At 29.3% G+C, this 13,027-nt stretch overlaps 3 protein-coding genes across 8 annotated transcripts in view; 2 read left to right on the top strand and 1 right to left on the bottom strand.

Moving 5' to 3' along the window:
• Nucleotides 1-575: 575 nt before the first annotated feature.
• LOC108752124 (vacuolar ATPase assembly integral membrane protein VMA21 homolog) lies at nt 576-1,787 on the bottom strand. Its single transcript, XM_018492758.1, has 3 exons — nt 1,714-1,787; nt 1,506-1,611; nt 576-1,318 (listed from the first exon to the last, which is right to left on the bottom strand). The coding sequence occupies exons 1-3, from the start codon at nt 1,726-1,728 to the stop codon at nt 1,176-1,178; spliced, it is 264 nt and encodes an 87-aa protein (XP_018348260.1). The 5' UTR covers nt 1,729-1,787; the 3' UTR covers nt 576-1,175.
• On the top strand, nt 1,576-3,822 carry LOC108752123 (ragulator complex protein LAMTOR1). Of its 2 annotated transcripts, none has more exons than XM_018492756.1 (6): nt 1,576-1,649; nt 2,138-2,215; nt 2,440-2,516; nt 2,623-2,712; nt 3,087-3,285; nt 3,379-3,822. In XM_018492756.1, the coding sequence occupies exons 2-6, from the start codon at nt 2,171-2,173 to the stop codon at nt 3,466-3,468; spliced, it is 501 nt and encodes a 166-aa protein (XP_018348258.1). In that variant the 5' UTR covers nt 1,576-1,649; nt 2,138-2,170; the 3' UTR covers nt 3,469-3,822. The 2 variants fall into 2 exon arrangements, with proteins under 2 accessions (XP_018348258.1, XP_018348259.1); XM_018492757.1 differs by lacking the exon at nt 1,576-1,649 and adding an exon at nt 1,979-2,029.
• A 2,276-nt stretch (nt 3,823-6,098) lies between these two features.
• The window catches only part of LOC108752156 (nuclear transcription factor Y subunit alpha), a 7,448-nt gene continuing 519 nt past the window's right edge, over nt 6,099-13,027 (top strand). The window contains exons 1-7 of one of the 5 annotated variants that reach the window (XR_001939535.1): nt 6,099-6,308; nt 7,086-7,401; nt 7,476-7,612; nt 9,000-9,173; nt 9,435-9,526; nt 9,648-9,792; nt 9,880-10,030. Coding sequence is in view for 4 of the 5 variants with exons in the window: in XM_018492821.1 (XP_018348323.1) it covers nt 7,098-7,401; nt 7,476-7,612; nt 9,000-9,173; nt 9,435-9,526; nt 9,645-9,792; nt 9,880-9,951 (927 nt within the window). In the remaining variant the exon portion in view is untranslated. The other 4 variants (XM_018492821.1, XM_018492823.1, XM_018492822.1 and 1 more) reach the window with 4 other exon arrangements.

Below are 13,027 nucleotides of genomic sequence, written 5' to 3' on the forward strand. Positions count from 1 at the left end.
TTTCACCATGTAATGCGTTTTCTTTTCTTTTATTTATACAATACATTTCACACCGTCACGTTAGTGTATATATTTATATACACTTTTATGTTATATCAAATGAATTATCACATTTATTTTCCGTCTATATATCTGGCAATTAGTTGATGTTGAATATTCAGTCTTATTGAGATATTATGAATCAGATATCATTATTTAATAAGTTTCATCCAACTTTCTGTAGAAACGTATATAAATTGTCACATTTTTATCCGACAAATAATTCATGTTTAAAAAATATTTGTTTGCTATTCCAAATTTTATTGTTCCAAATAAAAGAATCAAATAATGTTTGTTTTGGTAACGTTTTTTTTACCACATTGCAAGTTGAATTGTATGAATTAATCATTATTCGTTCTATATTAATAACTCTACGTTTGTTTAGCCTATTTGTGATAAGCTAAAAGGTTTCGAAAAATTTTTCTTTTTATAAATATGGGATGTGTTCCAAAATTCTGTTAACTCGAGTATAATTTTATCCTTTTATTATTCACTGAATGTTAAACAAGGATAAAAGGAGTTGATAGTCAAGTTTTGAAATACCTTTGAAAATTTAAAATAAATAGTATGCAATTATCATAAATTTTAAAATCTTTACATATAAAGAAGGGAATATGGCGTCTATCTTCAATAAACAAATAAAAATCACTCAAACTTTATGTTGCCATTGTTATTTGCGTTTTATAAAAGAAAATTGTAAATAAAAGTATCTGTGTTTCATCAAGAAAAGTTTTACCAAGAAAAAAATTTTAAACACCATAAATTCATACTAATTCACCATACATTTATTTGTACATGAAAAGTCGTAATATTTTAACGTTGGTATGGACATCGAACAGTATACTGGGAATATGTAATGCATATATGTAACGTTTGAAGTTGTGGAATGTAAGTTGCTTTGTAAAAATTCATTTTTATATAAATTACATTGCACAGATAGCATTAATTGTTAATTTTGGCAAATTGCAAATGGATTTCAACTGATTACTGACTAAAGAAAAAAGTATCGTTGATTGTTGTGACAACACATAAAAGTTTTACTTTACAATGCCATTTAATATTATCAGAGACAAATGTGTTGACTGTGATTATGTCATAAGTGTACGATCACCAAGGTGTACTTAATAATAAAAAAACTAATCTCTCTTAACCGCTGGTGTTCTTGATCGGTCATCAAAGTATGCTCTGTATATAAAAATTCCTAAGGCAATATGTAATACTATTACCGCAATACCAGCCGAATACACATTACTTGATACTGTGTTGAGACCTAATATACCTATAACATAAATAAAGCAAAGTCTTCATTAGTTGAAGAAAGCAAAAAGGCAAAAATTCTAAAATATAATCCATAGATTCTGCAAAAAAGAAATATATGGAAAAATAATTTTTTTTGATAGTTATCTCTTCTCTGTAAACTTGCTATGGTGTTCATTGCAATTTTCTCATATATATACGTTTCATACCATCAAAGAGAAAAATTTTGCTTGTAAAGAAAGCAACCACAGGTAGCGCGAGTATCACCACACTGTGATAAAAGACTGTTTTAAACGCTTGCAGCTCTGTTACTTCCTAAAAGAAAAAGAAAAAAACTAATCTACAGTAAACTGGTAAACTTTATTATGTAGATATGATTATAACATACGTAAATATTATTATCGATCTTGAACTTACCTTTGTACCTGACATGATAGCGATTGTAATATGTGTATATATCAAAGTAGCGAAATTAAAAAAATTAGTACCGACATAAATATCAGCTTCCTCAGTTAATTCTGCTGAACGAAATTTAATATCGATTTTTATATATCGTTGCAACACTGATACGATGTCAGTAGGAACAAGGTTATGTTTTCAAGTAGTACAAGGCGAGTTCCACTAGAGACGTTGCATGTACCCGGTTTCGTTATGTCCCCAAGTTTTCGTCGTTTTCGTGTCAGTTAATTGCATGCGCCTTGCTGAAACAGTCTATTTATAAAGTTATGTTTGTGTATGTATATACGTAGAATTTTGCGGCGACACAGCTGATTCACCTGATTGTTTACCAGAACAGAAAAATGAACGACCGTTTGCAATAACGGATATACTTTGCTCGTAGAGAAAAGTCACATTGGTGGGATTCCGTTCAAACATGGGATGCTGCTACAGCTTTTGTAAAGAGGACAGCGGGCCACAGGTAAAATAACTGCGAAAACAGTTTTACTGTACTTTCAACATTTTCTTCCTTATCACCGATGCGTGACAATTGTCGCAGTTAATACGCCTACTCGACGATAGTGATAACGTCTAATTGACATATCACATATATTTGTGTTGCAATGATAAAGAAGTTATAATAATAGAAAGTAATAAAAATTTAAATTATATATATATTTTAAATATCTATTAAAATGTTTGCAGGGCGGAGAAGCGAACGAAAGAACACATTTGCTGGTAGATCCTGTCAGTAATAATACAAACGTACCGAGAGTTCATAGGCGAGTTATTTTATGTGTTTATCAAGCACAGACATTTTTGTGTTCGACAATATTTCGAGCTCTCTTAAGTAAGATGAGATTATATATTTGGTTTTCTTCTTTCCAGTGATGATTACGTTAACCAATATGCAAGTTCTGTGCCTAAGAAGACAGACGAACAGAGTGCGTTGAATAGAATTTTACATGAAACTGCAGCGTGAGTAAATTTTTTCTTATACTTAATTCTTTAATTTTTTTTATATGTAATTTATATTGCATATTAATTTACTTTGAAGATATAATTTTTTCTATAAGAATTTTGTTTTTAATCTTGGAGTTAACGCTGTTTTATATCATTTCGTCATGAATTTACTATACTGAATATTAGAAAAAATATCACATAAAAGTGAATATATAATATTCAGGAGGAAAGAAGTTAAGCTGCAGTTAGTGAGAAAAAAATAGCTTTAACTCTATTTTAAATAACCTTTATGGAATAATACAATTTTATTAGTTTTTTATTAGTAGAAAATATTATAAAATAAATTACTCTAAAAATTGTAAGTTGATGTTATGATTATTTTTTTACAGTAATGTTATTGACGTGGGCGCGTTAGACACTCATAATCTAGAACAGCATGAATATATGGACAGATCTCGTGCGTATTCAAAGAGAATAGAATCAGGTCGAATTAAATTTCCCGAGGATGCATCTTGCTTACTTAAGGATATACCTGCTCCAGAACGAACATTAGCTGCCGATCCACTTGCTGCTGAAGACCAAGAATTGGTAAATACTTTGCTTCATTTTTCTCATATTTTCTTCGTTATGAAAGCATTAAGTTTATCGATAATGAAAGTAATACATATATTAAACATACAGATTACAGAAATGCTCAACAAGGCTGTGACAGCATTAGGCGATGTAAAAGTCGAACACAAGGAGGATTTGGTGGTTCCGTTTCTATCGTGATCGTTGAATATCCGTCAAATTAATTTATAATTTCATCTCATTTGATTGGAATTTTAACATCATAAAAAAGGATACGTCGGAAATATATCGACCTAATCCGAGTTACAATTCTAGCTTATGTTAAGACAAAAGATCGATTGTAATGTATTATACAGAATGTTGAATTATTACTGCTGTTTATGCTTGCTATGTACTAATAGTTTCATGATTGTTAAATAGATATACAGTTCTCTCTTTTATTTTTTATTTTAAAGTTTAGTGTTATTAAGATGTGAGCCATAATCTTTTATCTATGTGAAATTTTTATATAAAAAATTAATTTGTTGTAATATTTATCGATAAGTACATGCCCACGCGCATGCGCGCGCGCGCACACACACACATACACACACACACACACACACACACAGAGAGTATCCCTACCACTATCCCATGCAAATATTTAATAGCATATTTTTTGGCCAATTGCGAATCTGTTGTTTTTCTAGGAAAAATATCGAGTGAGATTTTTCAACTTGCCCTTCTTCCACATTATATCTTTAATAAAATATGATATTAAATACAAATTCTATAAAAATAAAGTTTATTCAAAATGAATTGATAAATACAATTTTGCTATTTATTTGGACCCTTGAAATTTAATTTATAAAACGAGATTTTTGCTTTTAATTGTTAATAAGCTGATAATTATAATTTTTCAACTATCACTGCCTGAATATTTTTCAAAAGAAAAATCGATTCCAAAGTGACCAAAGAATGTGCTAATTTATGCAATAATAGCAGGACACTTCGTACATACATATCTTCAGATAAAAGTAAGAAAAATAATACTATTTTATCATTGTTTAATAAATTCAATCGAATCTTATATAACTTATGATTTTGTAATTATTATTATAATTCTTTTTTACTATTGTGAAGAAAGATTTAACGCAAATTTATTGCCTTCAAAAATTGCAGGAATTTATAAAGGATTTTAAATGACAATATTAAATTATGTAAGATATTTCATAATGTAACTTATAATTATTTATAAATAATAAAAATTTTTCTATTTTGCAGTGATAAATATAAATGTTAACTAACTTGTAATTAGTATTAATATTTATATAGTAATAGATGTATAATTAATGCAAAATTAAGAAGAATGAGAAACATTTCATTTGATATATTATTCTTTTGTACTTTTTCAAGTCTCTGAAATTCTTTTGTATTCTTTCAAGCTTTTTTAGAACTTTTAACTCTAATTGTAGTCCAAGACGATAAGTTACAGCTAGACATTTTTACTTTGTACATGCACGCACGCAGGTGTTTGTGTGAGTGTGTATTTTTAAAGAGATCAAATTTTATTGTTTTTATTAAAGAAAATTCAAATGTAGATAATAAAAATTAAATAACAAAACAAAGGACTCTTTCTAAACAAAATAAATAAAAACAAATATCGGGCAAAGTAAGAGTCAACACATTTCTTTAAAATCCGATATGCGATCTTTTGCGACAATTGTTTTTTTTTTTTTTTTTGTTCTGCGATTTTTTTCGTTAATGTCTGAAGAGGGCTCAAACCGGTAGCCGAAACTTGTAACTTTTAATCATTTGTTAATTTACATTCTAATTTTTGCGTTATGTAATTTTTACCTCCGTTATTTGTAATATACATTTTTATGAATTTTAAAGAAATGTGTTGACTCTTACTTTGCCCGATATTTATTTTTATTTATAGATAATATATTTTGTTCGATTTATTTTTTAAATAGAAAAGAAAATCAAACAAAAATCCATAGCACAGAAATTACAGTAATATCGATGCAAAATCTTTGTAATATTGCTACAACTTTTGTGCAACTTCATACTGTAAGAGAACTGTACTGTAATTAATTATAAACTGAAAATTTTTTAATTTCTTTCATTAAACGTATGTAGTTTAATTTTTCTTTACTATTCCTTTAAATTCAGGATTAAAATATTTTGTTATACATCTTTCTCATCAGATCCGAATTTTTTTTAAATTTGAATTTAAAATTGTTAAAATTTGATTGAAAATTTGAGCAATAAAAACTCTGAAATTGTTCAATTTTACATCGGTCTCGATTTAATTATCTTGTTGAGAAATATTCAGTTGTTATAATAATTAAAATAGGAAGAAAAGGAAGTCGAATAAAAACACCGTATTGTATTTACTGTAAACAATTTATCTTTGTTTTCTTTCACTTAATTTTACATTTAATTATTTTTTCCTAAATTTAAATCAAAGTATCTTACTATATTTCTAAATCCGAATGTAAGATTTAAACATGAAATTGTTTTAAATATTCTAAATAATATTAACAAACTATAAAAAAATTACAATATTAGTTCTACAATAATATGGTATAAACGAATTTATAAACAATGAGTTATCAGAAAAAAACAGCAGAGAATTTATCCTTTAAGGCTCGATTGCATCAACGTTACTTTGATTTTATAAAACGAAATTTAAAACTCTATCTCGTTTTAAAACCGAAAAGAGACAGGGACAAAGAGAGTTTTAAGTCACTTAAAAAATTACAGTAACGTTGGTGCAACCAGGCCTAAGACAAATTAATAAAAAGAATTTTCGGAAAGTGATACAATGTACAGTTTAAACCGCGCGCTTGAAGGGAGAGGGATGAGACGCGTAACTCGATTGGCGGTCCGCATAGAGGCGCGGAGGGGCATCGACCGATCTCGGATCGGACTGCCATCGGACTGGCAGTTCACATCTTTCAGTGCCACCAATACACAAGAGCTGAGGACGGTCCTTCGCCGACCATTGGTCCTCAATTCGTCGACCAATTGGGAAAGTGCCCACGAAAATATCCAATGTAAGTTCACAAATTATCAAACATCAGCCCGATACGCGGTACCGTCGTGCGCCCACATTCGCGATTTAACGTTGATTTCGCGACCGCGTCGCGTGTTTCTCCGCGCGAGCCAGCGCCTTCGCGACGCCAAAAAAGTCATCGCCACACGGCCATGTTTGCCGAGGCGATATCGTGCTCTCTTTCCACGAACGTCCGATGGCGATCGACCCAAGTTTCCTCGTCGCGGTTGAACGTCGAGTATCCTCGCGAACGATATGTTCGCGGACCGCGGCATCGGCGTCGCTTACGCAAACCTCCCCTGAGACGTCTCGGAACGTTACCGCGAAACAGCGCGAATCCCATGAGATTACGCGCATCCCTTCTTTCATGTACGTACGTGTGCATTCTGATGCATTCACTCGTCGAGCAACGCTCTCTTCTAGGCATTCTCACTATTCGTCTCATCCGCTCGCGATTTGCGAAACATGGCTTGGAGATCGCACGTCCCGCGCGCGCGAAATCACACGTGGTTCACACAACAAGCGAAATGACCCGCTCTAAACACTCTAAATACTCTAGACTCGCCACGTCGGCGGGCTGCGTTGCATTTCTATAATTGCCTCGTAAACTCTACGCACCGTTAACCTAATAGCGATGATGCAAATTGAATGATGATACACTGATGAATACACGATTGTATCAATGATATCTCCTGGTATCTATTTTAGCCCTTTTTTTACGATATATATATATATTTTTAAAGTTTTTTATTAGTTTTTTTTTACTTTATTATTGTAGCAAAGATTTATTATGGAGCAACTCAGCGAAGGACAAGCGGTTGTAGTCGGTAGTACCGGTGGGGCTGTACAAGTTGTTCAAATGGGCCAAGGTGGACAAACCATGATGCTTCCACAAGCGATACAAGTAGCAGCGACACAAGTAGCGCCTAATGGACAGATCCAAGTTGTTCCAGTTTCTAGCCTGACCAGTACTGGTCAACAGATAGTTATTCAGCAACCACAAACGCCACAAATTATTCAAACTCCCGATGGACAAACCTATATCTATCAACCTGTGCAATTAGAAGGTCAAGTGCAACAAGCCCAACCAACAGGTAAGTTGAAAACATCTATTTTTATGCATCTTAACATCTTTGTATAAATAATTCTCAACATCTTTTGTTTACAGTTATAAATCTTAATGGTAATCTCATGCAAATTGCTGGTACAACATCACAGACTGCAACTACTGCTGCTAGTACAACCCCAGTCCAACCGTTAGGTAGTCCTACATCAACAGTGTCACAAGGAGGAAACGTTGTCATGGTAATAATTTATAGAAAATTTTTATTTATGTAGTTTACATTATAATGTTTATAGATGTCTTAGATTGATTTCTATAATAATCATTGAATAATATTATAGGTATCATTATATGATAACAAAAACAAAATAGGTGATAGGAATCTACACAGAAGAGGATGCGTATTTACCTTAATAAATCAATTTAATATTAACGGCAACTGTACATAAAGTCGAAAAGATAAAGGACACTAATGTACGTTTCGACTCCAAGTCTTTACTGAAGGCATAAATCAAAGTCGAAACATATGTTATTGTTTTTTCCTCCTCAACCTATCATCTATTTTGTTTTTGTTATTGTATTTTTTTCATTTCAGAAGTTCCTTTATCACCATTACAAGGTTGCCACAAAACTGGAGATCAGAAAATTGTGAGAAATTAGAGTTACAGTCAAAGAAATCAGGAAAAAGTTAGGGAATTTTACAAAATTTTTTGAGAAATTAAAATTCTTGACTTTAAAGAAGTTTAAGGGTAATATTACATTTATCGTACGACAAAGGATGTGGTCTATTTGACACTACAAATGTTTCGAAATTTTTGATTGACCACTCGGAAGAAAGAATTTTACTAACTGACCAATCAAAAAATGCTCGAAGCATTTGTAGCATCACATGAACCGTAGCAATAGATTTTAAGTTGATTGATTGATTATAGGATAGAGAGATCCGACAACTTCTCTTTCCTACAGCCAATCAATAGGCTTTGTCGTATGACAAATATAATATTAGCCTAATACCCATATCAGACCATATATTGACGATTATGATTAACGGTTGCTCACTCTATTTCAATATAATATACGGTTCTATTTCAATCAGTTACGATGGACTCGCTCCCTTTAAGGTGCTATTTTAAGGTTTAATTTACCTTTAAGGTTTCATTTGTGTATTTTTGTTAAATGTGTATAGAACAGAAAGGTCGGATTTCTCTATCCCATAGCTAATCAACAGGCTTGAAAAATTTGTCTGACAAAAAATGGACGCATGTAATATTGGCCTAATATAAAGTATGTTATACTTACGCAGTTTTGGAATACTACCAACTCAACAATTAAAATTGCAAGCAATATCAACAATATCAATAATAATTTATAATTTGTTATGTTAAATTAATTTCTCAACAAAATATTTAATGGTTTCCAAATTAGGACGAAAATACAAAACATTTCAAAATATTGAAAGTCAGGAAAAATCATGAAAATTTATCTGAAAATCAGGAATAGAATTTTAAGATGAAGAATTTGTGACAACCTTGTATTAGATTTCTATTGACATATGAACTTTCGGAGAATTAGGAACAATTAATGTCATTGCTATAATCATTAATTCACCATGTTATATTTTGTAATTAGATGGTACCAGGTAATAGCGGACAAACACAATTCCAAAGAGTGGCATTGCCTAATGCAGAACTTCTCGAAGAAGAACCACTATATGTCAATGCAAAACAGTACAGGCGGATATTGAAGCGTCGTCAAGCTCGTGCTAAATTGGAAGCTGAAGGGAAGATACCCAAGGAAAGGCCAGTAAGTATTCTTCAATTTTTTTTTGGAAAATAAGCTTTTCTTCAAAAATGAGCTTTTTAAAATATATATTTTAAAACAGAGATTTTCATATTTATTTGAATACTTTTTAGTTTGTTTTGAATACTAATTTGTATGGAATATAAAAGTATATACATGTTGCAAATTAATATAAATGCATTTATTTTTTATATTACATGCCATCATATTTATTCGCAATATATATATTTGAAAGAGATAAAATAACGAAAAATTTAATTTCAGAAATATCTCCACGAATCTCGTCATCGACATGCGATGAATAGAATTCGTGGTGAAGGTGGCCGTTTCCATTCAGGTCAAGTGAAAAAACGAAAGTAAGTGATTACTTTGTACATACATATATATTTTTTAATACACGTTTTTCTCGTAAAAGAATAAGAAACAGTGTCTCATCTTGGTAATTTTACGCATATAAGAGTATAATGGTTCCAGTAGACAAAATGCAAATCGCTCCACGATTACCCAGCACATCACAACCTCAACCAGCACCGATAACGTTCATACTGTAGCAATAGCAGCTGCAAATGTAGGTGTACAATATCACGACACAGACAATATGGTATCCACGATTGTACTTGAAGTAAGATAATAGTTTCTATTCTCTCAGAGTCGCTTGTGATTTCGCAGAATGCGAATTACATTTGCCGTTTCTAATTGTTTGTTGCAGAAGCCAAATATTCCTCTGCAAGATATGATCTCTGATGACGACATTGTTACCACAAACAGTCGCTTGATGTAGATAATTTTGGATAATAATTGGGTTAAAAAAAGGAACAAGAATCATGTGTCAGTGATTATATTGAACATCTACATTTTTTGTATGTGTAAATATTCTTGGTGCGATGTATAATATAAGTGTAATTCATATAAAGAATGCAATTTTTCGATATGAAACTGTACATAAAGTATTCCAGATTACTTTTTACTTTAAATTTTCCAACGAATTTAGATACTTTTTAATAATTAATGATCAAAAACTATTTATTTTAATGAAATTCGAATTTCTAAAAATAAAAATAGAAAAGAATATTCTTATCATAATATTGGATACCAATATTATATTATAAATTTATTACAAAATGCATACATTTTTTGTTATATTTCAACAATTAAAAATTTAAGGTTTATTTGAAATTAGTTGTTGAATATGAAAAACTATTGAATATTTAATGATCTCTAACATATAACATATTACAAAAATATATAGCATTAAAGAAAGGAAAATAAATAATTTTGATATTCAACAATTTAAAAAAAAAAAATTAATTTCTAAATTAGCAAAAAAATGTGTTTTTTATCGTTCTGGAGCACTTTGCGTATGTATACATATGTGCATATATGTATACGCATACACACACACATATATACATAATTAGGCAGTATTTTAATTTTTATAATAATTTTATTGTATTGAAATAAATAAGAGTTTTTGTTTGTAATATGAATGAATTTTATGTATAGAAAGATAATTTTTAGGCACAATAAACTATAAATTAGTAATGTAATTCTATTAGAATGAGAATGCATTGTTAAAGTTAATAACTTCATCAAATTTCATTAAGTCTTAATATAGTTATCGATATTGTGAAGTGAGGGACTGAAATCATAAATTGTATATATTATGTGCTGGGTATTTTTTTTTAGATTTGATTAAGGTGTTTCTTTTTTACATGCCTACATATGTGCGCGCATGCATATATGTACAAAGTGTCTCATAAATCACGAATCACCTCTTGTAAACAGGTAGAACGAACTGAATCGAATCGAAAAGTTCTGTGAATATTGCGATTTTTGCTATAGATAAAAAATTTATTGAAAATCTGCAAATCAATGAAAGAGAGTTTTGTAAAAAAAATGATCTATTTATAGAACATTTTTTTACAAAAAAAACATTTTTTTCGTATTCCTAGAAATCATAAATGCTGAGTTATATATTGTCGCAGAATTATATATGATTATTTGCGGATATTTAATTTTTCATTATTGCAAAAATTGCAAAATGACAATTTACAGAATTTTTCAATTTAGTTCGTGCTACATGCTCATGAGAGATAATCCGCAAGTTATAAAACATATGTGTATATCTTACAAATATATATATATCTAATTTGTATTCCAGATTACTTTTTACTTTAAATTTCCCAATTTAGATATTTTTTAATAATTAATGATCAAAGACAATTTATTTTAATGAAATAAATTCTATTCGAATTTCTAAAAATAAAAATAGAAAACAAGAATATTCTTATCATGATATTGGATATCAATATATTACAAATTTATTACAAAATGCATACATTTTTTGTTATATTTCAATAATTAAAAATCTAAGGTTTATTTGAAATCAATTGCAGAATATGAAAAACGATTGAATATTTAATGATCTCTAACATATAACATATTACAAAAATATATAACATTAAAGAAAGTGAAAATAAATAATTTTGACAATTTTGTTAAATAAAATAAATTAATTTTTAAATTAGCAAAAAAATGTGTTTTTTATCGTTCTGGAGCACTTTGCGTATGTATACGCATACACACATATATATATATGTATACCTAATTAGGCAGTATTTTAATTTTTATAATAATTTTATTGTATTGAAATAAATAAGAGTTTTTGTTTGTAATATGAATGAATTTTATGTATAGAAAGATAATTTTTAGGCACAATAAACTATAAATTAGTAATGTAATTCTATTAGAATGAGAATGCATTGTTAAAGTTAATAACTTCATCAAATTTCATTAAGTCTTAATATAGTTATCGATATTGTGAAGTGAGGGACTGAAATCATAAATTGTATATATTATGTGCTGGGTATTTTTTTTAGATTTGATTAAGGTGTTTCTTTTTTTACATGCCTACATATGTGCGCGCATGCATATATATACAAAGTGTCTTATAATTCGCGAATCACCTCTTGTAAACAGGTAGGACGAACTGAATCGAATCGAAAAATTTTGTGAATATTGTGATTTTTGCTATAGATAAAAAATTTATTGAAAATCTGTAAATCAACGAAATAGGGCTTTGTAAAAAAATGATCTATTTATAGAACATTTTTTTACAAAGTAAACATTTTTTTCGTGTTCCTAGAAATCATAAATGCTGGGTTATCTATTGTCGCGGAATCATATATGATGATTTGCGGACATTTAATTTTTTATTATTGCAAAAATTGCAAAATGACAATTTACAGAATTTTTCAATTTAGTTCGTACTCATAAGAAATAATCCGCGAGTTAAAACATATGTATACTTACAAATATATATATCTAATTTGTGCTATGATTAAAAAATATAAAAAAGATAAGTTCCGTGTTATAAATTTACATACAATTTTTTATCGCATACCATCATTTAACTCGATTTTCTATATTAATTATAGTACTAAAATTTAAGACATTTAAATATCTAATGTTTGTTACTTGTATAATTTTATTTATCTAAAATTTTCAGCTTTAAGTTAATCTCAAATTAAATTATGGTAAGCGAACATTAATTGATCATTAATTGATTATTTGAGCAATTTGATAATTAATTGCTTGCTAATCAGTTCGCTAAAATAATTTTGATATAATTGTGTAATATAAGTTACACATGTAAAAGTGTTCAGCAAATCTGTTATATATGAAATATCAAGTATTCATATTTGTTGGAAAATATTTTGTAAAATGATATTAGATTTGAATATGTAAATAATCTTGTGAAAAACGAGTTCTGTGAATTATACAAGTAATATTACAATCTAGCATTCTTGTGTATTGATATGAAGGTGCGTACGTGCATATATATATATATATATGTA

This window comes from Trachymyrmex septentrionalis, unplaced genomic scaffold (genome assembly GCF_001594115.1).
Source record: "Trachymyrmex septentrionalis isolate Tsep2-gDNA-1 unplaced genomic scaffold, Tsep1.0 scaffold56, whole genome shotgun sequence".
Classification (NCBI taxonomy): Eukaryota; Metazoa; Arthropoda; class Insecta; order Hymenoptera; family Formicidae; genus Trachymyrmex; species Trachymyrmex septentrionalis.